At 49.9% G+C, this 27,947-nt stretch overlaps 2 protein-coding genes across 18 annotated transcripts in view; one reads left to right on the top strand and one right to left on the bottom strand.

Annotated features, from left to right (window-relative positions):
* ZFYVE9 (zinc finger FYVE-type containing 9) overlaps positions 1–13,788 on the top strand; it is a 206,470-nt gene extending 192,682 nt beyond the window's left edge. For both annotated transcript variants that reach the window (XM_054487840.2, XM_054487849.2), the window contains 3 exons: positions 1,259–1,364; positions 6,242–6,418; positions 7,529–13,788. In XM_054487840.2, the coding sequence (XP_054343815.1) occupies positions 1,259–1,364; positions 6,242–6,418; positions 7,529–7,690 (445 nt within the window). In that variant the 3' untranslated portion in view covers positions 7,691–13,788. The remainder of the gene's footprint in view (positions 1–1,258; positions 1,365–6,241; positions 6,419–7,528) is intronic.
* CC2D1B (coiled-coil and C2 domain containing 1B) overlaps positions 1–27,674 on the bottom strand; it is a 29,127-nt gene extending 1,453 nt beyond the window's left edge. The window contains exons 1-28 of one of the 16 annotated variants that reach the window (XR_010124621.1): positions 27,250–27,632; positions 25,717–25,799; positions 24,082–24,226; positions 22,985–23,085; positions 22,446–22,604; positions 21,897–22,022; positions 21,547–21,706; positions 21,178–21,356; positions 20,935–21,010; positions 20,726–20,833; positions 20,504–20,634; positions 20,162–20,234; positions 19,807–19,937; positions 19,257–19,374; positions 19,002–19,174; positions 18,477–18,602; positions 17,858–17,916; positions 17,663–17,779; positions 17,241–17,314; positions 17,073–17,131; positions 16,863–16,914; positions 16,306–16,405; positions 16,074–16,164; positions 14,996–15,125; positions 8,220–8,344; positions 7,324–7,672; positions 3,178–3,357; positions 47–2,344 (exon numbers count right to left, since the gene is read on the bottom strand). Coding sequence is in view for 6 of the 16 variants with exons in the window: in XM_054487861.2 (XP_054343836.1) it covers positions 14,997–15,125; positions 16,074–16,164; positions 16,306–16,405; positions 16,863–16,914; positions 17,073–17,131; positions 17,241–17,314; positions 17,663–17,779; positions 17,858–17,916; positions 18,477–18,602; positions 19,002–19,174; positions 19,257–19,392; positions 19,807–19,937; positions 20,162–20,234; positions 20,504–20,634; positions 20,726–20,833; positions 20,935–21,010; positions 21,178–21,356; positions 21,547–21,706; positions 21,897–22,022; positions 22,446–22,604; positions 22,985–23,085; positions 24,082–24,226; positions 25,717–25,785 (2,574 nt within the window). In the remaining 10 variants the exon portion in view is untranslated. Of the gene's footprint in view, positions 1–46; positions 2,613–3,177; positions 3,456–7,323; positions 7,673–8,219; positions 8,345–14,016; positions 14,748–14,995; positions 15,126–16,073; positions 16,165–16,305; positions 16,406–16,862; positions 16,915–17,072; positions 17,132–17,240; positions 17,315–17,662; positions 17,780–17,857; positions 17,917–18,476; positions 18,603–19,001; positions 19,175–19,256; positions 19,393–19,806; positions 19,938–20,161; positions 20,235–20,503; positions 20,635–20,725; positions 20,834–20,934; positions 21,011–21,177; positions 21,357–21,546; positions 21,707–21,896; positions 22,023–22,445; positions 22,605–22,984; positions 23,086–24,081; positions 24,227–25,716; positions 25,800–27,249 lie in introns of those variants that run through there. The other 15 variants (XR_010124620.1, XR_010124613.1, XR_010124615.1 and 12 more) reach the window with 15 other exon arrangements.
* Between the last annotated feature and the right edge of the window lie 273 nt (positions 27,675–27,947).

The following is a 27,947-nucleotide window of genomic DNA, read 5'->3' as shown; positions in this document are numbered from 1 at the left end:
ATGCCTGTAATCCCAGCTACTCAGGAGGCTGAGGCAGGAGACTCACTTGAATCGGGAGGCGGAGGTTTTGGTGAGCCGAGATCATGTCACTGCATTCTGGCCTGGGCAACAAGAGCGAAACTCTGTCTCAAGAAAAAAAAAAAAAAATAGAGATTCAAGAACATAAACAGGTTTGAAAATTGTTAGGGAAAGTTTAGAATCTTTGTGCCAATTATTTTGAATCCTAATCAGAATGAATGTGTATCTCCATGTGTTTATACTTGTTGTATTTCAGGGAGGAAATGACTATCAGAAGTGGCCTTTTTGTTTAGGAATCTAGGAGTGATAATTTAGCACTAAAGGGAATATGACAGATACATAGATACTTGTTTACACCAGCACTGTCATAATTAGCAACTTGGTCAGATAATTCCTTTTTTTTTTTTTGGAGGCAGAGTCTTGCTCTGTAACACAGGCTGGAGTACAGTGGTGCGATCGCAGCTCACTGCAACCTCCGCCTCCCAGGTTCAAGGCGATTCTCATGCCTCAGCCTACCCAGTAGCTGGGATTACAGGCTTGTACCACTACTGCCTGGCTAATTTTCTGTGTTTTTAGTAGAGGTGGGGTTTTGCTATGTTGCTGATGCTGGTCTCGAACTCCTGAGCTCAGACAGTCCACCCACCTCGGCCTCCCAAAGTGCTGGGATTACAGGCATGAGCCACCATGCCCAGCAAATTATTCTTAATAAATATTATTAGACTCCTAAGTCCCAAGCGGTGGGTCAGTAATGGGAATATAAGCACATAGAGTTCTGAAGTTCCCTCCTCTTCAGAACTTCCCTCCTCTTCAGAACTTCATTTGTAAGTTAGGTATGCAAACATGAAGAATATATCATGACGAGTATCATTACAGAGTCAGGAGCAGAGTGAAAACCAGATTGAGTGGGTGACCATGCATTCTCTGAAAGAAGGAATACTGGAAGAAGAGCAGGTTTGATTAATCAATTTCTTTACGTTAAAGAGAACTAGCTCCTGGAAAAATGATTCCTTTTTTGCACGTGTGTTCTTTGAATTATTTCAGTGCATAGATTCTTTCCCAAGAGCTCAGTTCATGTACATTTTTATACAGTGGCTTCTTCTTGCTTTGATGTGCTGCACAGGTGTGTTCAGCAGGGTACCCAGTGTAATTAGCAGGAAGACTTCTGCAGCAAAACGTGATAGGAAAAATGGCTTTTCTAACTTCAAGAGCTGCTTCTATCTTCCCTTTCCCTCTATTTTAGTGTCGTAAGTCCTATAGATGGGAAGTCTATGGAGACTATAACAAATGTGAAGATATTCCATGGATCAGAATATAAAGCAAATGGAAAAGTCATCAGATGGACAGAGGTAAGGAAATGAAACTTGGCATTCTTGACCCACTTTGAACACAACTTTTTGCTAGGCCAAGAGCCACATTCTGGGTTGACTCTGTAGGATAAGAAAAAAATATCTCTGAGAAAAATCTTTCTCGTTTATACTCCAATTCCTATCTGAAATCACCAGGAAGAAATGCTGCCAGTTGCAGCCTGCAGCCGTCTGATGTATCCTCCTTCCTGTGAACTAACTGTTAGATATTTCTTTGCATTGGAACTCAAGAAGAGTAGATCTCTGAGTGGTACATTCCATCTTTGCTGTATTCTTCAGAAAGCTGGGTCAGTTATTCTGCACTTATAATTATCTTAGATAACACGACAGTCTTTAAAAAATAGACTTATTTCACTAATAAGAAAACTAGGCCAGGCACAGTGGCTCACACCTGTAATCCCAGCATTTTGGGAGGCTGAGGTAGGTGGATCACTTGAGGTCAGGAATTCAAGACCAGCCTGGGTGACATGGTGAAACCCCATACCCACTAAAAATACAAAAATTAGCCAAGGCGTGGTGGTGCACGCCTGTAGTCCCAGCTGCTTGAGAGGCTTGAGGCATGGGAATCACTTGAACCCGGGAGGCAGAGGTTACAGTGGGCCGAGATCACGCCACTGCACTCCATCCAGCCTGGGCAACAGAGCAAGACTCTGTCTCAAAAAAAAAAAAAACTAGGCTGGGCGCGGTGGCTCACGCCTGTAATCCCAGCACTTTGGGAGGCCAAGATGGCCAAGATGAGCAGATCACCTGAGATCTGGAGTTTGAGACCAGCCCCACCAACATGGAGAAACCCCGTCTCTACTAAAAATACAAAATTAACCGGGCGTGGTGGCGCATGCCTGTAATCCCAGCTACTCAGGAGGCTGAGGTCGGAGAATTGCTTGAACCTGGGAGGTGGAGGTTGTGGTGAGCCGAGATCATGCCATTGAACTCCAGCCTGGGCAACAAGAGCGAAACTCCGTCTCCAAAAACAAACAAACAAACAAAACTAAAGGTCAGAGACTGATTAACTTGCTCAAGATTACAAGGCAAATAAATAATGATAAAATCCTGATTAAAACCCAGATCTGGCCAACTCCTAAGCTCTTTCCCCACTGTATTAATTTGCTCCTTAACTTGAAAGCTGTATTAGAGGCTCACCTGGGAATGAGAGGAGCAGGGCAGTGACCTTTTTTTGAATGTACATATCATATAGATACAGAAAGTTTATTCTCTTCTTCCCCAAGAGGTCTGAGAAAAATAAAATATGAAAAAAATTTTAAAAGTTCTCGTGAGTGGGCCAGGCGCAGTGGCTCACGCCTGTAATCCCAGCACTTTGAGAGGCTGAGGCGGGTGGATCACAAGGTCAGGAGATAGAGACCATCCTGACTAACACGGTGAAACCCTGTCTCTACTAAAAAAGACAAAAAAAAAATTAGCCGGGTGTGGTGGCGGGTGCCTGTAGTCCCAGCTACTCGGGAGGCTGAGGCAGGAGAATGGTGTGAACCTGGGAGGCGGAGCTTGCAGTGAGCCGAGATCGTGCCACTGCACTCCAGCCTGGGTGACAGAGCAAGACTCCATCTCAAAAAAAATAAAAATAAAAAAATAAAAGTTCTCGTGAGTAAACAGGTAGATCTTACATTCCTTTATTACTTTTGAACCTCATGTATGCTCATTTGTAAAGGATTAAATTATAAGATCTCTAGGATTCTTTTCAGCTTTGAAACTCTTATGTTTTTTAAAAAAATTCTGTGACTTCTAGCTTTTCCATTTCACATGAAAGGAAACAGAGACCCAGGGTTGTTAAATCTCTTACTCAAGTTCATATGGCTGGTTCTTGATAGCAGAGATGAGACCTTGTTGTCCAGTTCTGAGCAGTTGTCCTAAGGGACTCATCCTGCATAACAGGCTCCATGATTTCATATGCAGCCAAGGGATTTTAGTTGCTTGCTATGTAATGATTCGTCCCTTTGACACATTTTGAGCAATGCAGAGTCTGGAACGTGTAAAACACTTTATGGCTTATAAAGCAGTTTGACCTCTGTTCCCTCCTTTTTGCTCCCCAGTAGCAGTGAGGTAGGCAACCTACCCATCCTAAGATGCAAATGAGAAAACAGGCTCAAACAGGTCATGTGACTGTAACTTTGTGACTGATGTTGGTTAATGGCAGAGCAGGGGCCAGCACTCAGGTCTCCTGACTCCCACTCTCATTTCATGCCACCACTCTCCAGTGCATCCAGCTACAGGGCTTCGGAGCTGCCTCCTTTGTAGTCCTCTCAGTGTAAGTTCCTTATGGAGCAGTAAGCTAGGAGTTGCTATACAGAAACATCGTGTATTTGCATTTCTGTATCTTTTATTTATTATTGCCTTTTTTTTTTTTTTTTTTTTTTTTGAGACAGAGTCTCGCTCTGTCGCCCAGGCGGTAGTGCAGTGGCACAATCTCGGCTCACTGCAAGCTCCGCCTCCCAGGTTCACGCCATTCTCCTGCCTCAGCCTCCTGAGTAGCTGGGACTACAGGCGCCTGCCACCACGCCCGGCTAATTTTTTTTTTGTATTTTTAGTAGAGACGGGGTTTCACCATGTTAGCCAGGATGGTCTCGATCTGCTGACCTCGTGATCCGCCTGCCTGGGCCTCCCAAAGTGCCTTTTTTTTTTTTTTGAGACGGAGTCTCACTCTTGTCACCCAGGCTGGATTGCAATGGTGCGATCTTGGCTGACTGCAACCTCTGCCTCCCAGGTTCAGGCGATTCTCCTGCCTCAGCTTTCTGAGTAGCTGGGACTACAGGCATGTGCCACCACGCCCAGCTAACTTTTGTATTTTTAGTAGACAGGGTTTCACCATGTTGGCTAGGCTGGTCTCAAACTCCTGACCTTGTGATCTGCCTGCCTCAGCCTCCCAAAGTACTGGGATTACAGGTGTGAGCCACCGCGCCCGGCCTTATATTTTGCCTTTATATAGTTTTATCTTCACAATAACCAGAGAAGTCAGGTGCTTTCCACTTTACAGAGGCAAATTAATTTTTTTTTTTTTTTTTTTTGATTCAGAGTCTCACTCTGTCACCCAGGCTGGAGTGCAGTGGCGTGATCTTGGCTCACTGCAAGCTCCACCTCCCAGGTTCACGCCATTCTCCTGCCTCAGCCTCTTGAGCAGCTGGGACCATAGGCGCCTGCCACCACGCCCGGCTAATTTTTTGTGGGTTTTTTTTGTATTTTTAGTAGAGACGGGGTTTCACCGTGTTAGCCAGGATGATCTTGATCTCCTGACCTTGTGATCCACCCGCCTTGGCCTCCCAAAGTGCTGGGATTATAGGCGTGAGCCACTGCGCCCTGCCGAGGCAAATTAATTATTAAGAAGTCCTCAGCCTGGCCAGCATGGTGAAACCCCGTCTCTACTAAAAATACAAAAATTAGTCTGGCTTGGTGGCAGGCTCCTGTAATCCTAGCTACTTGGGAAGCTGAGGCAGGAGAATCACTTGAACCTGGGAGGCGGAGGTTGCAGTGAGCCGAGATCGCGCCATTGCACTCTAGCCTGGGCAATAGAGCGCGACTCCATCTCAAAAAAAAGAAAAATAAAAAGAAGTCCTTTGGGCCGGGTGTGGTGTCTCACACCTGTAATCCTAGCATTTTGGGAGGCTGAGGCAGGAGGATCACCTGAGGTCAGGAGTTCAAGGCCAACCTGGCCAACATGGTGAAACTCCTTCTCTACTAAAAATATAAAAATTAGCCAGGTGTGGTGGTGCACACTTGTAGTCCCAGTTATTTGGGAGGCTAAGGCAAGAGAATTGCTGGAACCCGGGAGGTGGAGGTTGCAGTGAGCTGAGATCGCGCCACCGCACTCCAGCCTGGGCAGTGGGCAACAGAGTTGAGACTCCATCTCAAAAAAAATAAAGTAAGTCCTTTGGGCCAGGTGCGGTGGTTCATGCCTGTAATTCCAGCTCTTTGGAAGGCCGAGGCGGACAGATCACCTGAGGTCAGAAGTTCAAGACCAGCCTGGCCAACATGGTGAAACCCCATCTCTACTAAAAATACAAAAATTAGCCAGGCATGGTGGCACATGCCTGTAATCCCAGCTACTCAGGAGGCTGAAGCAGGAGAATCAGTTGAACCTGAGAGGCAAAGGTTGCAGTGGGCAGAGGTCATGCCACTGCACTCCAGCCTGGTGACAGAGCGAGACTTTGTTTAAAAAAAAAAAAAAAAAAAGAAGTCCTTTAACTTCCTTGAGTCCTCTAAGGGACTTGCTCATGACCCTTCCTCTATAGTGCTAGGACTTGGGTCATCAGTTCCAAGTGTGTTCCACTTCTGCCTGTGCACAGTGCTGACACAGCTCCCACCTCTATAGTGGCAGGGCTGTGTGGTGGAAAAAGCTCTGCAAAAGAAGGCTCAGATGCCAGGCTCAGCCCGGCTCTTCCTCTGTCTCTTAAGTTCTTCTGTGCCCTTGAGCCAGTCAATTCCCTTCTAAGACTAATTGTAAAATAAAGCAGCTGGGTCACGTCAGCTATAAGAGCCATTCTCTTAGACTTAAGATCATTTTCTAGGTAAATTGTCCACATATAGGGATTACCTTTTAGTAGCATACAATGCAAAATGGAGGCCTTTTCTAGTTCTGAGAAGAATGTGCCATTGCAACCATGGAGGCTTGCAGGGAGTTAGGCAGGCTGCTGCTGCCGTTTTATGGATGCAGAGACGGAGAGACAGGGATTGTTTTTTAGGGGGAAGACATAAATGCCCAACCTTTCATGGCCCAGGGACTTTATGGTGTCCTGTTCCTGTCATGTCTTCTTGCCCGTCTTGGAGAATCAGGGTGCTCATATACAGTGAGCTAATCTACTTCTCCCAAAATCTAGGCACAAGTTTAAAAGTCTTTTTTGTTTGGGGAACAGGTGTTTTTCCTAGAAAACGATGACCAGCACAATTGCCTCAGTGATCCTGCAGATCACAGTAGATTGACTGAGCATGTTGCCAAAGCTTTTTGCCTTGCTCTCTGTCCTCACCTGAAGCTTCTGAAGGAAGATGGAATGACCAAACTGGGACTACGTGTGACACTTGACTCAGATCAGGTATGACGTGTCTTCGCAGCTTTTAAAGCTGGCCTTGGGCAACGTCTGTATTTCTGACATGTGAGTTTTTCTGCATCACCCCAGAGAGCTTAATTCTCCAACCTTCTGGCCTGACCGGATGTAGTGCTCTGGCCCTCTCTTTAATAGTACTATACCCACATGTGATGCTTGGTCAGATTCTCTCAGAACCATTTGAACTGTGGCTTCTTCACCTGCATGCCTTCCAAGGAGCTGGTTTCCTTCTTAGTGTGAGGTAAAGAGGGGAGCATGTGGTAGGACCTGCCAGGTCCTGCCTTGATGCTTACAAATTGCCAGACCTCTCTGTTCCCTCAACCCTTTAGCATCGAGTCACTTGGAACTTGGGTGTAGATTCAGCTTGATCCCCTTTCCCCACTGAGTGTTAATTCTGCCCAGCAAGCTGCTTCTGGCCTGAGTGCTTATGAGGAGAAACTGGTTCCTGAGCGCAGGGTTGTGCCATTATCAGGGAATGATGAAAGGTTCTGTGTCTGGCCCCAGTTCCTGACTAGTCATCAATCAACAAATATTTATTTTCTGCTTAATGGCTTGCCCAATGCTACACTAATGAAGTATTCTGGTCCTATCTCACGTAAAACAAAGAACAAGCGTTTTTCTGCTAAATATGTGAGCCTCTTGAGGGCAGGGCCCTGTTACATTCATCTTTGGATCCCTGCGTTTGTAGTTGCTCAGAAGATGGTGCATGGATGAACAGATGGATCCAAGAACAAATATTCAGTTCCTACTATGTTAGGGAGCTGTATATTGTATATTTCTCATTTTAATTTTCACAACCAAAGATTAAGGTATTATTTCTGATACTCCATACCTTTTTACACACCTCTCCCCTTCCCCAGAAAACTAAGACCATAACAGGTTAAGTGGCTTACCCAGTGCCTCATGGTTGTCGGTCAGGAGGAGTCAACAACAGGATAAGTGACAATCCAGAAAAGAGGATAAATTTGTATTCATTGCCATATGTCTAGCCTATGGCCAAAAAGGACATCTCCTTTTCCTGCTCAGCCTCCTTGCCCTCAGCCCTGGAGAGGCCTTCTCTGTTCAGTAACCTCTCCTCCTTTTCTCTCTGTGGTATAGGTTGGCTATCAAGCAGGGAGCAATGGCCAGCCCCTTCCCTCGCAGTACATGAATGATCTGGACAGCGCCTTGGTGCCGGTGATCCATGGAGGGGCCTGCCAGCTTAGTGAGGGCCCTGTTGTCATGGAACTCATCTTTTATATTCTGGAAAACATCGCATAAACAGAGAAGACTTCATTTTTTTCTGTTCAGACTTGTTGCAACAGCAGTCATACCCAAATCATTTGCACTTTAAAACTGGAAGATTAAGCTTTTGTTAACACTATTAATGGGGTGGGGAATAGGGTGGGAGTGGGGGTTTGGGAGACGGGTGGGAAAGGGTGGTTTGGGGGACAGATGTTCCATAATTCTAAGTCTTCTATGCATTGTCCACCAAGAAGATCTGGGCAGCTTCTGTTCCTGCACAACAGTTATGCTATCCTCGCAGCTAATCCCCTTCTGTTACTGTTTAGACAAGAATTCCGCTCCTCTCTCAAGATTTACTTATGGTCATGTGCTCAGAAGTGCTCAAATGGGTACAACCATCACCAAGGGTGGGATGGGAGGGCAGAGGGGAAATAAAATATGAAGCATCAGTTCTTGCACTCTTTGTACAGAATTGGTATAAAAAGGATAATTCCACACTGATCTTGTCCCAGTTACATCACAGCTGTTTATCAAGTAGAAGTCACACTTAGATTTTTGTTTTTACCAGATTATTCACAGAAGTGAATCGAAGACTCAAGGGCTTAATCTACTCTTCTAGTTTCGGAAGGGCAACTCAGTGTAAATGTCATATGGAGAGCAGAGCTGAGTTCAGGATTGCTGGAGATCCGCCTGTGTGGATGGCAGGTATTCAACTGAGTATTTCTGTGAATGCTGGTGGAATACACCCAGGACATTTTTAGTTATAAATACTGGAGGAATTTAAAAATACATTTTATTGAGAAATAATTTAAACTTCTAGGAAGTTGCAAGTACAAAAAAACCCATGCACACTTTACCCAGATTCCCTCTTGTTCACTTATTAAGATTTTGCCCCATTTAATTTGTCAGGGTTTCTCTCTCCCTTTCTCCCCGTCCATAAAAAACTGAGGCATTTGAGAGTAAATTGTATACATCATAGGCCTTTACTCCTAAATGCTTATTTCCTAAAAATAAGGATATTCTCTTACACAACTGTAGGACAGTTCTCTACTTCAAACATTGATTTGATACTTTAACCTGGCATCTGCCCAATGATGTTCTTTTTAGCATTTTTTCCCTCCAGTAAACCTTCCAGTATAGAATCAGACATGGTTATGGCTGTCATGACTCATCTTGATCTTTTATGTCACTGATACATATATTATTTTGAGACGGAGTCTCGCTCTGTCACCCAGGCTGGAGTGCAGTGGTGCAATCTCGGCTCACTGCAATCTCTGCCTCCCAGGTTGAAGCGATTCTCCTGCCTCAGCCTCCGGAGTAGCTGGGATTACAGACGCCCGCCACCATCCCTAGATAATTTTTTTGTATTTTTAGTAGAGACAGGGTTTCACCGTGTTGGCCAGGCCTGACCTCAAGTGGTCCGCCATCCTCTGCCTCCCAACTCCTGACCTCAAGTGATCCGCCATCCTCTGCCTCCCAAACTGCTAGGATTACAGGAGTGAGCCACCGCACAGCCTCATTGATACTTTTGGTGAATGTAGCCCCCCCACCCCCACCTTGTTTTTTTAAACAGAAAACAACTCAGTTTGATATTTCCTCATATTTAGAATCAGTTTATGTGTTTTTGCCCATAATGACTTGACATCCATCTGCCCCCTCATTGACAGTGGTAAATTTTGATCACTTGGTCAAGGTGTTGTCCAACTTCTCTGTATATCCCCCTACCTGGAACTTATAACCAGTATATGTAGACTTTCAGACCATGCAAATATCTTACCTATGAAAGTGTCCCATCAAATTGGCATGCATTGATGTTTATTACCTGCATTCATCTTTTACTGTGATGTTTGCAAAATGATTTTCCAATTCTAGTGCATTCTCCAGCTTTACAGGTTGCACTTGGTAATCTACTATAAGCAGAAGCCCTTCCTTCTCAATTTATTGATTTAATTTTCATTATACACTCATGGACTGTTTTCTGTTTTGTTTTGAAACAGTGTCTCACTCTGTCACCCATGCTGGAGTGCAGTGGCACATTCTTAGCTCACTGCAGCCTCAAACTTCTGGGCTCAAGCAATCCACCCACCTTGGCCTCCCAAAGTGCTGGGATTACAGGCATGAGCCACCAAGCCTGGCCTTTTTCAGTGGTTCCAATTCATTATTTTGGTGCACAAATGGTCTCAGCTTTAGCTAGACACAAGAGACCCTTCAAGTTGGCTCCTACATCCTGGTGACATGCTTTTTTTTTTTTTTTTTTTTTTTTTTTTTTTTTTTTTTTTTGAGTACTTCTTTATTTCTATCCTAACAAGATGCTTCAGGCTTATCTTGTGCTTATCCTGCCCTAGCCCTGGAATCAGCCATTTCTGCAAGGAGCCCTGGCTTCTTTTAATGGTAGTGGTATTAGAAACCAAAATCCGGTTTATCCATGATATGTGTGATGCACTCTGACCTTTTTCTGTTTCATTAAAAATTTATTTTGATCTTAGACCAAATGGATTCCACAATGCACATTTTGAAAATACTGCTTTAGGGCAATGTACTCCATTGTCACTGGCATCTTCTGAAAGCCAAAGCTAAACTAGTTTTTCTGCAGTATTAGTACAGCTCCAAGAATTCCCTGGAAACTAGTGCAGGCCCCTGGGACAGCGACAGGCTGCTCCCCAGTGGCTAGTGCTGGGTTTAGCACGAGGCAACAGCAGGCTGTGGAGCTGTGTTTGTGGTGGCAGCTGTTTTCCAGAGGCCTAAAGGCCTGGCCTGGGGAATGTCTGGGTAGGTTCATCCTGTTCTCTGAGGTGGGAGCTTATAGTTGACATCTGCCTCTCCAAAGGTTTTACCGATGGTGGCTGCACAGAACTCTTACTGTGACTTTTCCCACAGGCTCAGAGGTACTCAGAGCTTCTAAGGGGGAAGCTTGGCCCACAGAGCAGCAGCTTGTCAGGATCGAGCCCTGGGAACCACTGCCTCCAAACCTGACAAGAACAGGAAGCACTTGTTAACAGGGGCAGGTTATTTTTGGTCTAATAGCCAGCTTTGTCTGAACATACCTCAAAAGTTTGGAACTTCTACAGGGACTGGTCCTGTTTTCCTGTGGTTTATCTTCCTGCTTGCCATTGTACTTATTTATTCTGGTTCAGTGCAAGCTTTTAAATTCTCCCACTAAGGACAAACACTGGCCCTCAGATCCTTTCTCAGCTGCATCAAATCTCCTCTGTGTTTAGTAAAATCATTTGTGGAATTGGGCATAAAATAGCCAATGCTAGTTAATTGTTTTCCTTGTTTATCCTTGCTTTTATATAATTTATATTGTAAGAATTATATAAAGCAAGGGGCTGAATCACCACATTTCAAAACAGGCAAATTTTCTTAAAATTTGTAAAAATTTGATTGTAAACTTAAAGATTGAGATATAGCGATCCTTCTATACTGAAGAGGAATAGAATTGCCATTCTGGTAATTTATTAAATTTTTTAAAATTATTAAATGCTTACCAAATGCTAGGCAATGTATTTTTATCACCATCTTCTGAGGAACTACTGGACTCTAGGGCTACAGATTTGAAACTATTCCTCCGTAAATTCCCACGTCTTGTCTTCCCCCAGCCACAGTGGTTCCTGAACACTGGTGGGCCCAAGATTTTCAGTTAAATTTACCTCTAGATAACTGGTCACCTGGGAAATAATTTATGCATTTAACACATTTCAAACAACAATCAACCTGCTGAATATTGTTTCTGGAATTAGCAAGTTTGTAATGATGTTTCTATTTTTTTTTTTCTTGAGATGGAGTTTTGCTCTTGTTGCCCAGGCTGGAGTGCAATGGCACTATCTCGGCTCACTGCAACCACCGCCTCCCGGGTTCAAGTGATTCTCCTGCCTCAGCCTGCACAGTATCTGGAATTACAATCATGCACCACCACGTCCAGCTAATTTTGTATTTTTAGTAGAGACGGGGTTTCACATTGGTCAAGTTGGTCTTGAACTCCTGACTTCAGGTGATCCACCCACCTTGGCCTCCCAAAGTGCTGGGATTACAGGCATGAGCCACCGTGCCTGGCCGGTTTCTATTTTTATAATGCAAAAATAATAATAATGGCAATGGGAATTCAGGGATTGTATGTAGTCAGAAGGGCTAAGGAGTAGGGAGAAATGATGCCATTTTAGAGCCTGGGCAGCTGAGGCAGAGAAGAAACTAATCCATCTGTGGAGCTGACCCAGGTGCAAGCTCCCAGGATCTGCCAGTCTCAGTCGCATGGTTTCATCCTGAAAGCAGCTGCCCTTAAGGGACAAAGTCTTTTAGGAGCTGCCCACAAATACTTGGAAAACAAGGCTTCAAAATTTGGAAGCAACAATGCAAATTTCAGAATGGTGCTATGAGAAAGGAAAAATGTTAGAGTCACAGGAGTTTGCCCTTTAATTGTAAGCAAGACTTCTTGATTCTAAAAAATTTCCGTTGTTTATTCAGTTCGCTAATTCAGAAGAAAGTGTGCATTGCATGAGATCAAAGAATTGAAAATTTTTAAATGATGTGGGTTGTAGCTGGCTCCCAAATGCAGGTGAGTCACTAATCTCCAATGTTTGGTTACTGTATTTGTGTTTGTTTTGAGACAGAGTCTTGCTCTGTCACCCAGGCTGGAGTGCAGTTGTACAATCGAGGCTCACTGCAACCTCTGCTTCCTGGGCTCAAGCGATTCTTGTGTCTCAGCCTCCCTAGTAGCTGGGATTACAGGCGCCAGCCACCATGCCCAGCTAATTGTTTTTGTTTTTAGTGGAGATGGGGTTTTGCCATGTTGGCCAGGCTGGTCTTGAATTCCTGACCTCAGGTGATCCACCTGCCTCAGCTTTCCCAAGTGGTGGGATTACAGGCGTGAGCCACTGTGTCCCGCATGTTTACTGTATGTGGATAAATCTCAGGACAAGATGAGGCTGGGACAGGCTCCTCCCACTACCAGTGACGCATGCATGCCTTTGGCTACAACAAAGGCCTTTTAAGAACTTCAGTCTCCAAGTCTGGTGGGAGGCTTTGTCTTGCCTCCTCAGCCTGGAGGTTCTGTTTTGAAAGAGCAAAGAAGCAGACTGAAATTGAATGGGTTGCAAAGGAGAAACCTTTAGAGCCATAGAAAACTTTGTATCTATCGAAATAGGCCATTTCCAGCAGAGGCCTGAATTTAGAAACTCCTAGAGCTGGCTGGAACTTTAGAGGATAACCACAGTGGTCCCTAACCCTCTTAGGAAGCACTGGGTTGGATACACACCCTAAGGGGAGTAGGTTGGGTCAGGAAGCCTTCCAGTCACCTTTCTTTGCTCTATAGATCATCTTATGAAGGCTAACCACTCTCCTTTTCATTCTAGATTATTGCTGTGTTACATACACGTGACTGCAATTAAGTGTTAAATCTCACATCTGTGGAAGTTTTGGTAGCTCACTTCTGATAAGATTGGCCAGCCAAGTGCGGTGGCTCACGCCTGTAATCCCAGCACTTTGGGAGGCTGAGGTGGGTGGATCACGAGGTCAGGAGTTCGAGACCAGCCTGACCAACATGGTGAAACACCATTTCTACTAAAAATACAAAAATTAGCCGGGCATGGTGGTGGGTGCCTGTAATCACAGCTACTCAGGAGACTGACACAGGAGAATCGCTTGAACCTGGGAGGTGGGGATTGCAGCGAGCTGAGATCGTGCCACTGCACTCCAGCCTGGCTGGCAGAGAGAGACTCCGTCTCAAAAAAATAAATAAATAAAAAATTGGCCAGAGGGCGCCCGGGGAAAAAAGAAGTCACTTGTGTGTAGTTTCCACTCTGTGACCCACTAAAAGCTCTGCGTTTAAGGGCAGGGAAGCATGGTCCAGCCCTGTTATCCCCCAGAAGGACACATACAAAGCTCAGTTCTTGAGCTGTGCTTATGTAATACTATAGTGATCAGTAAGCTGAGTGTATTTGCTTCACTTCTAACCTTTTTTAAAAGTGATCTTGAGGAATGCTTTGTTGATCTTGAATTAATGATTCAAAAAGGGGGTGGGGGAAGATGGGGTATTTCTAAGAAATGTAGAATATTTCAGTTTTGAATATTAAATCTATTACAACTACAAACCCCTTCATAGTCTCCATCCATTCAGAAAAACAAAGCCAAAGGAGAATTTCTTGGAAAAAACTAAGGAAGTTCCCCAGGTAACCAGCTGAAGAGGAAAGGCTTTCCCTGCCCTCTCTCAAGAGGAAGCCACAGTAGCCGTTACTGCTACCCTGGCTTTTAAAAAGTGACAGGGAGCAGGACTTTTGTTTAGGACTTTGATGGATACTCTGTGTAGTTGAGTATAAAATCCCTACAATGAGTTAGACTTAAGTTTCCTAAATAAATAAACATGTCTACGTAAAATTTTATATATATATTTTTTCTTCCAGTTAACAGTCTTTCTTTTTTCTTGGGTGGGTGGACCAAACCCAAGATCCAACCTTCCCCTTACTTCCTACCAAGTAGTACCAAAAACAACTTTCCCCCTCCACTAAGTCCTTAGGGAAGCAGGAAGGCTAGTGCAGCAGCTGTCAGGGATAAAGGCACGGGCAGAGCTGGGGTGACGGAGTTGTCTGGGACAGGCTACCACTGGCCCACTGGAGTCACGGAACCCTGACCCCACCCTCAGCAGGGGAGGTTCCCGATCACCCTCAAGTTCTCCCATCCCATAGTTACATCTTTTAAAGGCACATCTAGAAGTGGTGCAACTGGAGGCAAGTGTAAGCTGTACAGAGTTGCCACGCAGGGGTTAAGGGGCTGCAGGACTCCATGGTACAGAGGAACGAAGGTGTCCTTGCCCTCTTCCAGACTAGGGGCAGGGGGAGACAGCGGGGAGATGGGCTCCTGGAACCCAGCCTGTTTCTGTAGAGGCCCCAGAGGGGCCAACAGGAAAGACCAGGGTCATGGTCAGTAGTGCACATGCTTAACAGGTCTTTGGTACTTGGGTAGCAGCATCTCTCTTATGTACAAAGGCTTCTGAAGCCAGCAAAGCTGGGAAAGTCAACTCCTGCACAGTCGCGGCCTGACTCCTCTCCTGGTGCTGGCCATCGGCTACACAGGGGTGCAAAGCACAAGAAGTCAGTCTAAACTGCAGTGAAAACACAAAGAAAGATTTTAGAAAGGGTTTCCTGAAGATAGTTAAACCTTGGAAGGTTAGCTTCTCTTCCCAGTTCTACTGAGGAACATCAGAAACTCAGCCCATAAGCCCTACCCAACAGTTTGGCCTCTTGGTCTTTCTCATAGATGAGAAACTCCTAGGTTTTCTCTCCAGATATGAGTTGAGTAGTTGAGTAAAAGCAGGGGGCAAAGGTTCTGAAGGCCCAGAGAGCTGCCCACCTCACAAGCCCCTGGGCTCCAGAACCAGCCAGTTCTCAGTGACCATCTGCACATCCTGGCCACTCAGAGGCTCCCGCAGCCTCACCTTCACCTCCAGCTTCCCCCCGGTGGGCTTCCTTCCATCCAGGACCTGTGAGGACCACAGGGAGGGAGATGGTAACTAAGGGGACAGAGATGGGGAGCAGGCAGGTCCCTACATTCCCAGGAAAGAAGTGAGAGGAGCTAAGATGTCCTGTGGCATGAACACAGGAATCTCCATTCATGACAACCCTACCCTCCCAGTATTTGGAGGAGGTGGTGGTGGTTTTAGGTGAGTCTTATTAAACAAGTAATAAATAAATCTAGACAAGCATCCTAGAGCTCTGTTCATTTGCTCCTCAATCCCCACGACAACTTCTGGAAGAAACATTGGCTTGAAGAAGCAGCCTTCCACTGACCCAAACCCTCACTTCACAGATGGCCAAGAGAGAGAAGCAGATGACTCTATGTGGCAGAGTCAGCACTGGAACCCCACGCCCAGGGTTCCTTCGCATTCACCACACTACTCCCTCTTCTGGGCAGAAGATGAGACAGTTAGGGCACAAAGCAGTACAATAGGCCCAAGAAGTCCAACCACCCTCAGTGGCTCCAATAGAGACCAGGGTGCACATAAGAACAACTTCCCCAGGCAGGCAGTAGGGCCAGGTGTGCTGCAGTGGGAAGAGCCCCAGCCTACATAGGTTATCAGTAAGGAGCTGGTCATAGCTCTGCCAAGGACACACCATATGAGCTTACAGAACCCCCTTTCCTCTCGGACCTGAGTTTCCTCATTTGTCAGAGGCAAGGTCATATAGTCCTTGCCTGTGGAATCCATTGAGTTCATGGAAACAAGGAGGCTGCCTTCTCCTGGGTCCCTCTATGAGATTTCTCTGACCTTCTGAACCTCTCCCTGTGAAATGAGGATTCCACCTACTCTAAGCACACTTGTGGAGAATTTCAGATTAAGTAATGAGCACGAAAACCTACAACAAGGTGTGGCGTTCAGTGCATACTGGCTCTTGTACCAACCCCTTTGGCTTGCCCACACCCCAGCCCCTACCTCCACAATTTCTCTGATCTCACACTCATTCTCCAGCCGCTCCAGTTTCAGGTGTGCTGTGCCAACCAGCTTGTCGCTTCTGAAGAAGGACCTGGGGAGCCAAGAGGCAGCAGAGGATTGGACTGGGCAGGGAAGGCAGGAATGTGCTGGCTGAGCCCATGCAGGGGCAGCAGTGACAAATGCTCTTCCCTCCTCCCGGCCCGTGTGGCAGTGTGACCGATGGGAGCCTCACCCTTTGTGGAAGATCTCAAACTTGATGCCTTTGCTCTGGATCACCCTCTTGAAGCCCCGGTGGTTTCGGTTGATGTTTAGTTTGAAGAGTTGATCAAATTCTGGCAAAGGGAGAAAGCAAGGAGAGGCTTGGCTCTCGGGATTTCCTGAGGAAGTGGAAATGGAGGCCCAGGGCTGGCTGCCTTCCCCCGATCTCTCCACCTGCATTTTGGGGTGACTGCCTCCAAAGGGTGGTACAGCATCGAAGTCCTGGCCTTGGAAGTGAGTTTTTGTACTCTTTTTAGACATAGATTATAACAAAGCAGGAAAGACTTGGAATTGGGATACAGAATTCCTGTGTTCATATCCCATTTCTACCACTTCCTTGCCATGAGGCCCCAGGCAAGTCCCTGTACCTCTCTGCGCATTTCTCCAACTACAGAAGAGGCATGTTAACAGCACCTTTATCTCCCAAGTGGGGTGGATCGAGTAAGGGCATAGATGGGAACCCACTCTGGAAACACCAGTGCTGCCCACACACTCTGAGGGAGGAGAAAGAGGCCCATGTGTGGCCCTCACCTGGAGAGTTTGTGTTCTTCACCACAGCTGTTTTGCTTTTTTGAGCCTGGTCCTAAGCAGTGAGGAGGGAGAAGTCAGGACAGCATATAAACACAGAGGCACACAGGGCAAGCACTGCAGCCACGCCTCCCAGGGATGGGAAGAAAGTGAGCACAGGGTCCTGGAATGCAAGGCGGGTTTCAGAGGATCCTACTTCTACCTGAACCTCACCGAGTTAGGGTAGTGAAACTCAAACCGCACAAAAGCATCCAGGTCATCGGGAGTCACCCCTGGGAAGGAGAAAAGGGAGTCAAGTCAGAGGGAGTGGCCAGGAGCCTAGCACTTGGAGTGGAGTGTCCCGGCAAGAGCCTCCTGGAGTAGGGGCGGCCCTAGGGTTACCTGGAGGGGCTGGGAGGTTCATTCCCCGGACAATGATCAGATGCATTTCTGTGCTGTTGAGTTCTGAGAAGATCCTAGAGCCAAGAGGGAAGGAGAAAATGCTCAAAAGTGAAGGACAGTAGTGGAACAAGGTCCCTTCTTCCAGGGCCTGTCTGCCCAGCTGGGTGGTGACAGGAGGGAGGGGACGCAGAGCTAGTATGCAGACCTTGGTCTCTGACTTCTGGTCCAGAGCTCTTTCCACAGCACTCAGACAGCTGTGCACTCTCCACTAGCATGCACCCTGTCCTACTCCTCAGAAGCCCCAGTGCCCACAGCGGGGCCAGGCTTGGGAAGCCTCACTAAAGGGGTAGAAGTCTCTGGCCTGGGCTCCCAGCCTCCTGCCCCTCCCTGCCTGGAGCCCCTGTTTCCCTAGGCCTTGGTACCTCACGGTCTGGAATGTCTTCAACTCAAAGTGGTGGCTGGGAGGGTCAAGGCCCTGAGCCTGGGCCAGCTGCAGGATCTCCAGCTGTTTCTTGCAGTCCTGAGCAAGCTTCTCAAATCTGACAGGGATGGGTATGTCAGCATGACGGTGGATTTTCTCCCCACCCCATGAGCCCAGTCCCAGCCCTTGCACTTACCGGGTGGTCTCAGCCACGTTGCCCTGGTGCATGAACTGCTTGGAGAACAGCAGACACTTCTGAAAACAGAGGCCCAGAGTGACTCCCGAGCCCAGAGCAGGACCTGCTTCAGTTGGCATTCAAGGCTAGACTTCTCAAAGCTTCAACTTTCCTCTGTAGCCTCACCTCTCTCCTCCCACAACACAGCCCCAAGGGCACTACTCCCAAGTCCCACCACATTTCTCTGCCTATACTTTTGCCATTTTCTCTTCTGAGGAGAGCCATTCCCCAAATTACCAACTCCTTCCATCAAAACCTAACTCAAACATCCCCTCAGAAGGCAGCCTTTCCAGAACAGGTGGCAGTTCAGATAGATACATAAACACACACACATCACAATGTTCTTTCCCTCTTCTCTGTTGTTTGAACTCTGTACCACCCTGAAAGAGGGGTATTATCACCCCATCTCACAGATGAGGAAAATGTAGTTGAGAGAGGGAAGTGCCTTGCCCAAGTCACACAGCCAGTAAGTGGAAGAGCTAAGAATTTGAGTCCAGGGCTGTGTGGCTGGAGCTCCAGGTCTTCCTCCACGGGGAGGCTGTGGGCACAGAGGGGAGGAACAGACAAGGGGCCTGCTGACCTCTTGTTGCTCCAGAAGCATTTTTTGCAGCTGGGCATACACCTCTTCCGCCTTCTGGGAGAGTCGCAGGTCCTCGTGGTGGATGAGGATGAAGTCACCCTCCTCATCCGTCAAGGGTGAAGGCACCTACCCAGGTCACAAGGCCCCTCGGGCCCCAAGAGTCAGATTACTCCTCTACCAAGTCCAACAAAGGCAGGAACCCAAACTAAATAATTCCTCAGCTTCTACTAAAGTCCAGTGATGACAACTCATCACCTCTCATTCTATCCCAAGATAACACTCTTGCCTCCTGTGGCCTGGCCCAGCCTTGTCATCTCTGACCACGGGCAGCCCACCTTCCCTTCTCCTGGTTTCCTTTGGGGGTGTGAGGTAGAGGGGTATGAGCAAAAGGCTCTTTCCCAGCTGTCATCATGTCCTATCCAAACCCCACCTCATCCCAGAAGCTGCCCTCGTTCACAGCCTGTCAAGCCTGCCAGCCACCTTCTCCACCTGAGAAGTCCTGGTGGTTAACCAGGTGGGACTCACCTTGGACAGATCAACAGGTCTGCCAGATCGGGCCTGGATGATCTGAGCCTCAAGACATTTGGCCACCCGCAGATGGGCTTTGGCCTGCTCCAGGTCCTGGCTGCGCTTGGCCTGCAGGGCTGCCCGTTGGTACTGCAGTTTCCGTGCCTCCAGCAGTGCCAGCTGCTCCCGCACTGAAGGGAGAAGGCCACTGGTTAGGGCCACACCTGCCCTCTCTAGGCCCTCAGTTCTTCACCCTGCTTGTCCCCAACTCACCAGATGGACTCGGTGACTCCTTAGAACTTGAGGCCCTGGGCTCAGGCAGGCGCTGGGATGAAGGGACTGTAGGCCGTGCAGGTTTCTTGGCCACTGGGGCCTGTGCTGGGGGCTCACCCTGCAGGTGCCCAGGAGGCTGTTAGGAGGGGATGTGTTCCCCAGCATGGCCATGGCGGCTCCCAGACTTGGGCTGTCTTCCTAACGCTGTACTAAATCGCTATGTGACCTGAGATGGGTGGCTTCTCTTCCTGGGCCCTAAAAGATCTGAGAGCTAGAAACAGCCTCAGAAGCTTTCACATCTAACCTCTCCAACAGGAGAGAGACTACAGGGTAATGGGGATAGAGCCGGGGCTCTGGGTTCAGAAAGACCTTGATTTGAATCCTAGCTCTGCTATTTCCTAGCTGGGTGTCCTTGGGCAAGTTTTTTCTCTGTACAGTGGAGGAAAGAATATGTACCTTATTGGGCTTGTTAATATGGACAACAGGGTCTGGGTTTACCCTCCACCTGCTATTCTCCCCACCAGCCCTGGAGTTGAGCCCTCAACCAAACCTCGTCCTCGTCTTCATGAGCTGGGGCTGTATCCTCTGCGGAAGCCAGTTTCTCTGCAGCTGCCAATGTCGCTGCCACTGCGTCCTCCTCAACACCCATAGGGGGCTCCAGGCCAGGGATGGGGGGAAATCCTGTGGGAGAGAGACAGCATGGGAAGGGCAGGGAGCAGGCTCAGAGAAGCACAAAGCTACCTGGGGCCCTGTGGGGGGCATGGCTCTGCTGGGGCATGGCTGGGATAGATGGCTCCACAGGGGGGAGGCAGACGCATGAAAAGTCATCCCCACTGGCTGTCCCCCATTCCCTTCTTGCCCAGGGACCTCCTCCTCACAGAGCCCCTAGGCCATGCCCCACTCACCCGGAGGAACAGGCAACTCAGCAAAGTTGACTTTCCGTCCTGCTCGGTGTGCTCGAATAGCATCTTGATATTGCTGCAAGGGAAGGAAGGGAGGGGCTTGTGGTCGGCAGCAGCCCACAGGCCCCCTGCCCAGCATGACACACAGTGGGGCAAGGAGAGGGAGACTGGTGGGAAGACAGCAGCCCTGGGAGAAAAAAAAGATCCCTAAGGCAGCAAGAGTCCCAGAGAGACAAACAGATGAAGGTTCAGAAAAGACAAGGACTAGCTGGAGGACCAGGGAGACAGAGCACCCAGCCAGGGAAGAGGCCAGCATAGGCAGGGGCTGCACAGCCGCGGGCCCACCTTGGCAATGCGCTCATGCATCCGAGCCTTGCGCTCGTCCCCACCACTCCGGGCCTGGATGCCCGCCTCACGGTACTTGTTCAGCCTCTGCTGCAGGGCATCCAGCACTGTCTGTGACTCTGTAGGGGCCACTTGAAGGAAAGAAGAAGAAGTGGGCATCAGCTCAGCCTGCCCCTCAATGCCTGCAGGTCCCCACGCCACAGTCCCACCATCCTGCCCTACCTGGGGTTGCTGGGACTTCAGGGGCCATCACTGGCTGCATTCGCTCCACGGCTGGGGGAATGACTGAGGGTGCTGTGGCGGCCTGAGAAGCCTGCCGGGGCTTCAGATCTGGGGGATCCAGAGTAGAGGAGTAGGTGGGAGGGCCTGGCCAGCCCCAGGCCTGCTACTCCTCCTCAACCCCACCGCAGCCTGAGCAGATACATACTGACCCTCAGGTGCCGGGGGCATGGCACTCAGATCCACAGGCTGCCCCTTCTCCAGGGCCTCCAGGACAGCACCAAATCTCTGCAGAGTTGGAAAAGCAGGGGTGGTTGAAAGCCAGGGGACCCCAAGAGCCTGGGTTGAAACAACCCCCACTCAGGCCAATCTCACTCAATCTCAGTCTAGCTCCCTGAGCCTCAGTTTCCCGTATCTATAAAATGAGGGTATGTGCCCTGAGCCAGATGCCATACCTTCCCAATCCTCATGAGCTCTCGGGCACGGTCTAGCTCTCCAGCCCGCTTGGCACTGAGGGCAGCCGCTTTGTACTCTCTCTGTCGGGATGACAGCAGGGCCCGCGGGTCTGGGTCTGAGTCTGAAACGGGCTGGGCAGAAACGCCAGGGAGGCTGGTCTCAGGTTGGGAGGGGTTGTCTATAAGGAAACAAACGGTCCCCAGAGAGCACATGAGGGTCACAGAAGGCGGCGGCCACGGACCTCACTGGCCTGAGGATGTCCTGGGGAGGATGTGACCAATGGTAATGAACAGTGGTGGCAGGCTGGGGACACGGGCTGTGGGCTATGACCCCAGGAACTAGAACAGGATTTGGGCATCTGCAGATACCTGACTCCAAGGCAGGGGGAGCTGGAGGGTCTGCCTCAGGGCTCCTGTTGGCTGGTTCCTGGGGGGCCAGGGGCCGCTTTCCTAAGGCCACTGGAGGTGGGATCTCATCCTCATTGATCTTTCTGCCTCTCCTCACAGAGGCTAGCTGCGACTCCAAGGTCTGAGGGAGAGAACTGGTCCAGAAACCCAGCCAGCCATCTCAGCCCAGACCCTGCTCCAGGATAGGCCAGGGGTGGCCCCCCAACCCCCAAAGTCTGGTGGGGTGACCTCCCCTCCACTGGTGCAATCTCCACCAGCCGCCTTTCATGCAGCCCCCTCCCCTGCCCTGCTCCCAGCCTAGCCCGACTCACCTTCAGGCCACGCTCGCAGCGCCTGGCTTTGGCTGCTTCGCCTGCCTCCTTGGCACTGGCCGCAGCCTCTCTGTAGTTGTGGATCCGTTCCTCCAGCAAAGCGTGTAGCCCCTGAGATGCTCCGGCCTATGAACAATTCAGCTAAGGGCCTGGCCACTCCAGGGCCTGCTAGGCCTACCATTCTCCCTCTGCGGAAGCTGCCCTAGAAGATGGAGCTCTGGGACTCCAGGAGAAAGAAGAGCCTAAAAGCCTTAAGGCAGGAAGCAAAGGCTCACTTGAGAGGCCAGAGGCCATGGCAGAGGCAAATACAGAGCCCCAATTGGTGGAAGCCAGGAAGTGTCTCCCGGGGGTGGTCTGGGAGAACAGACAGGCCTTTGAGGCTGGCGGCCACGGAGGAGTTTCTTGTGCTCAGTTTCTGCTTGGGGCGGCTGCTGTAGGAGGGTCCTGGAAAGGGTGACTGCAGCCTTGCTGTGCAGGCCAGGCCACACACGTGTTATGTCTGGGCACACAGGAGCATCAGAGGCACAGGGGCCCTCCTCCAGAACCCACCTGAGCTGCTGGGGCTGAAGCTGTCAGGATGGCTGTCTGCACTGGAGGTTCAGTGTCTTCTAGGCCGTTCTCCTTCTCAGAGCCGCCTGGGTCAGCTACCTCATCATCATCCAGGGGCTCAGTCTCCTCGTCCACACCTAAGACCTCCTGCAGCTCCGTCTAGGGAGACAAAACACAGCCCAGGAGCTTGGGGGCCTCAAGACCATACCCACGACAGGACCTGAGAGTAAAGGACTCTCTCTCTCAGCAATATTCCTTAACGTCAGTCACTGTGCCTGAGTCCCCTTCACCAAAATATTTCTTTAATCTGACCAAGGATAGCCTTGAAAACAGTAATTACTCCAAATCTGAGAATCCCCAACTGCAGAGCTTAGACCAGAAGTCAAAGAGACACGCCACCCACTGTACAGCCAGGAGGGGCAAGCACTCACTCAGAGTCAGAGAACAGAGGGGCACCTCCAGCCTCCTCTCCACTGCCCTCTCCTCCACCAGGCCCAAGCTTGCCTCAGAGCCCTGGGATACCAGCCTGGCAGACACACCAGCAGCTCTGCATCTTCCTCCAGCCCTTCCTCCTCCTCCTCCTCCACATCCCGCATACAGTCTGCCGCCAACTTCTCGATGTGGGCCATGGGCAGGGGGGCTGGGGGAAGAAGGTCACAACAAGTCAGCACAACTCAGATAAGGTCGGGGATGAGTAAAGGAGGGGCTTGGTAGATCCACCCAGGCAGAAATCCCCCTTCCCTCCCACGGCAGAGTCCCACCTGGAAAACTGCTCTTCCTTTAAGACCCAGTTCAAAAGACCCTCAACAGGGAAACTTTCCTCGGCCCCCCACCAAGCAACAAGCTGCTCCTTTCTCTGCACCTCCGCCTACAGTAGCCTGACACAGACATGGCCCATCCACTCTCTCCGACCTCCAACAACACCTTTCACATCTGTAAAGATTTTCAAAGTCCAATTGAGCTTCAAAACAAATCTGCAAGATGGATAATATCCCCTTTTCATATACTGAATAAACTGAGAAACTTCCAACATTAATTTTCCTATCACTGCAATCCTAGTAAGTGGCAGAGCTAGGATTCAAACCTAGGCTTGTGCCACCCCAAGGCAGGAGCAGTGAGCTCCTTCCTAGGTCCTCCCATTATCCTCAGCTCAGGGACACACAGGATGGTGGGGGATGAGTTGGGGGGATTCTCTGAGGGTTCCTGGTGAAAAGAGAGGAAGATTTAGACCTCCTGATCCTCCCAGGCCTAAAGTCTCTGTTCTCATCTGGGCTGTGGAGGGAGATTCCACTTAACTCACTGGACACAATTTCTATGTACTTCCTATGTACCCAGTTCAGTCTGTGCTAACTGGGCCCCTACCCTACACCAATACCGTGGCTAGGGCTAAGGATGGGGACCTGAGTCAGCCTGAGAAACACATTTGTCCACAATGGGGAGGGGCCAGCCCAGGCCATGACACAAGGTGGGGAAGCAGGGCGAGGCTGCCTCTTGGTGGGAGTGCTGCAGAAGGTACATGGGTATTGGAAGGACCAGGGAATCTGGCTGGCTCCGTCCAGCTGCAAGGGAACCCCTCTACCACCAGCCTGTGCCCATCTTGTCCCAGCACCAAGCCCAGCCCTGTGTCCAAACTCACCCTGCCCCTTGGGTGCTGGCTTCTTGCCTGTGGTTTGTGCTTCCCCTGTGAGAGCCAGCAGCTCAGCCTCCAGGTCCTCATCATCTTCAGCCTCATCCATGCCCAGCAGCATGTCCTCAGGGCCAAACTCCATAAAGAGCCCCATCTGAGAGCAGAGCAGGACTCTTAGGAACCACACAACAAGCAGGGCAGAGCCCAGCTCCAGAGCCAGACTTGGGGCTCTCCAAGTCCCAATCAGTGGCTCCTTCAGTCTGTGAGGCCCAATGTGCAGAAAGAAACTGAGGCCTGCAACATTACTCCTTGAGACACTTACCTTCCTAGGGACTCAACAAAAAACCCAGTAAGACCACACTGAAACTGAGACAGTCTTGTGAGAGAGTCAGAATTTAAAACACACTACCATTATTACAACTAACAGCAATAGCTGCCATGCACTGTTCTTAGTGTTCTATGTGATTATCTTAACTACCTCAGTTAATTCTCACAATTCTGAGAAGAAGGTCCTATTTTTTAAAACTCTGGTAAAACACATACAACATGAAATTTACCATCTTAACCACTGTTAAGGGTGAGTTCAATGGCATAAGGACATTCACACTATCCTGCTACCATCGCCATCATCCATCCACAGAACTGTTTTCATGTTGTGAAACAAACTTTCTACCCATTAAACATTAACCCCCCTTCCTCCCCTCCTTCCAGCCTCTGGTAAGCACCATTCTTCTGTTTCCATGAATCTGACTACTCTAGGTAGAGGTACATCCTTTTTTTTTTTTTTTCCTGAGACAGAGTCTGGCTCTGTCGCCCAGGCTAGAGTGCAGTGGCGCAATCTTGGCTCACTACAACCTCTGCCTCCCGGGTCTAAGCGATTCTCCTGCCTTAGCGTCCCAAGTAGCTGGGACTACAGGCACATGTCACCACGCCCCGCTAGTTTTTGTACTTTTAGTAGAGATGGGGTTTCACTATGTTGGCCAGGCTGGTCTCAAACTCCTGACCTCAGGTGATCCACCCACTTCGGCCTCCCAAAGTGCTGGTATTACAGGCGTGAGCCACAGCACCCAGCTCACATTCTGTTTTTATCCCAATGTTCAGATGAAACTGAGACAGTCTTGTGAGACAATCAGAATTTAAAACAAGCTCTTTGCGACTTGAGTCTATGCCCTTTACCCCACCTCCTTTCTTACCTGCCTTTTTAAAGACAGTAAAAATGGACTAAGAAGTCTCAAGACATAGGCCCAGAAGAAATAAAGGAAGAAAATTGGAGAGGAGACCCCCCTGTTCTTCCACTTGGGGCACAGCAATCTGTCCCTAGGCAGTGAAGTCCTCCCACTGACTACAGCCCTCATGCCCTGGCATCCCTGGCTAACAAGCAAAGTTGTGACCCTATCTAAGGAACCTTTGAGAGCACTGAGGTCCCATCAGAACATCCTAAACTTTGGTGATTCCTGAACCCTCTCCCCACTTGTATGTGGCAGAGACTAGTAGGAGGGTGTCTAAGGGATCTGCCACCTCCAGGAGGCATTGCTCCAAGTCTCTGAACTAATGGGGGAACTACATGTGATCCAGTTTGCCTAAGCAGTCTAGGGACCCCCATCCCCAAACCGACCCTGTAGCCTAGAAGGCTAAGTTCCATACCTGCTTGGCAGCGGCCACCCCTTGGCCTCTGGCCTGAGGGCCCTTCCGAGGTCTTGGCCCTGGCATCATAGCAGCCTAGATACCTATGGAAGAGTTACAGAGATTCAGGCTGAAGTAGCCCATAAGCCAGGCCCCCCGCAGTGCTACCGGTGGTAAGGTGTGGATAGTAAACTCCCAAAGAAGGCAATGCTGAACACCAAAGGATGGGTTACCGTTAAGTAAAGCACTGAAGCAGCACAGGCCATGGGAGGGATGGGGATCACCTGTTAATGAGTTTACTGGGGAATGTTCTGAACGGACTCAAATTTAAAAAGCACACTCTAGGTTCAGAGTGGGTGGAAGGCTGGGTGAAATTCAGAAAGGCTCTAAAGCTGTGCTTATGGAAGCCACAGCAGGCTATTTAATTTTAAATTTCAATGAATTAAAATGAAATAAAGCTAAAAATCCAATCCATCAGCCACAACAGACACATTCCAAGTGCTTAACAGCCATATGTGGTGAGGGGCTATGACCAGACAGCACACACACACAACATTTTCATCATCCAAGGACATTTCATCAAAGTTCCATCTCACAGCTGAGCTCTGGAGAAAGCTGGCTCAGCATTCTGATTCCCATAAAGATCTCACAGTTATTCACAGGACCTCCTGTGTCAGACCTTGTGCTGGGCACTGGGAGCGCAGAAATGAATCTAAGACGTTCTCAGCCTTCAATGACCATTTACAGGGTGGAGGTGGACTACACGGGGTTGCCCCAGGGGCCATGGGTGCCCTGAGGTGACCCCTTCTTCAGCACTGGGAGAAAAGGCTCCTCCTTCGAGGCGGTGACGCCTGGGCTGAGTCACGCAAAGAAGTTGGGGGAAAGAGGGGAATAGGATTCCAAGACGAGGGAACACCTGACGGCTCTGAAGTGGGGAGCAGCTTGGCCTGTACAATGGAAGCTGAGGCCTGGTATGACTGGGGCATAAGCGGTGAGGCCTGAATGCACAAGCCGAGGTGGAAATGTGAGCAAGCGGCAGAACATGAAAACCTCTAAGCCGAAAAGCGTTTGGGCATTATTCTGAGGGCGCTGGGAAAGAAGTGGGATCGGATCGGTGTTTCAGAAACCCCATTCTGGCAGCAAAGGGGAGGTGCACAGGGGGTAGGGGGAAAAGGCAGGAAGCCGGCGCATCTCGCCACAGCCCAGGCGGGGAGACCAGCTGACGGGCGTGGAGGCGGCGGGGAGCGGGCGGAGGAGCTGGCGGGCGCTCCGGCGGACTCTTGAGTGTCAGATTTCGGGACTTAGGTGAGCGGCAGGGCCCCGGGAGTGACCCCGGCTCAGGTGAAAGCGAGACCGGTCAGACATTCCAAGGCTGCGGCCCCGATGACAGAGCCAGGCCTCACGAAAGGTGGGCAACGGAGTCCGTAGGGGGAGGCGACACGGGAACCCCACTCCCGCGCTGCGGGACGCGCCGCCCTGCCCCGCCCGCGCCGCCTCAATCTACCCCCGCGGTCCCCAGAACTCCCCACGCCGAGGGGCGGGGACGCGGCATACCTCGCGGTGAATCCGAGCCAAACCCTGGCCTTGTCTCACACGGCACCGCCCTGGGCTCCCGCGGGCCCTGGGCCGCAGCGGTAGCGACAGGAAGCGCCGGCAGGGGAGGTGGCTCGCGCGCAACACGTGACCCCACTGGCCGGCGGCCGGCAGTGCGCATGTGCACGGCTACGCGGGCGGGGGGCTCCAACAGGTGACACCAGGGCGGGGTTCGCAGCGCGCAGGCGCGTTCGGGCAGGTAGCGCAGGACAGGAACGCTGGGCGGTTCCGCCGGGGCGTCCACCGACCGGCTCAAATGAGGTCGCTGCGCCCCGCCCTCGCCCACTTGCAGCCTCTCCACCGAACCTCCTCCCTCACTCAGCCCGAGGCGCTGGGCGCTCGCTCGCTCGCTGGACCTACCCCGCCTCAAGCCCTCGCCCCGCCCCACCGCGCAAGAGGGCGGGGCCTACCCAAGCTCCGCCCTGGAAGAGAGACAGGGGCGGGGCTCGCCTGCTTGTCCATGTCCTTTAAGTCTGGGGAAATGGAAATGGGGCCCACCATATTTTTCTTAATAATTCAGCACCTGAAAGTATCCTTTTCCGGTCCGTTGAAAACTTCAGACAGGCAGAGCTCGCTGCACGTCTTAAATACTTTAGAGAGTCTAACACTAAGTTCTCACTCGCCTACCCTGCTGTGCAATCAAATGGCATGGAGGGTAT

The sequence above is a fragment of the Pongo pygmaeus genome, chromosome 1 (genome assembly GCF_028885625.2).
Source record: "Pongo pygmaeus isolate AG05252 chromosome 1, NHGRI_mPonPyg2-v2.0_pri, whole genome shotgun sequence".
NCBI classification, from domain to species: Eukaryota; Metazoa; Chordata; class Mammalia; order Primates; family Hominidae; genus Pongo; species Pongo pygmaeus.
The sequence above is the reverse complement of the archived record's forward strand: the minus strand, read 5'-3'. Positions and strand labels throughout refer to the sequence as shown.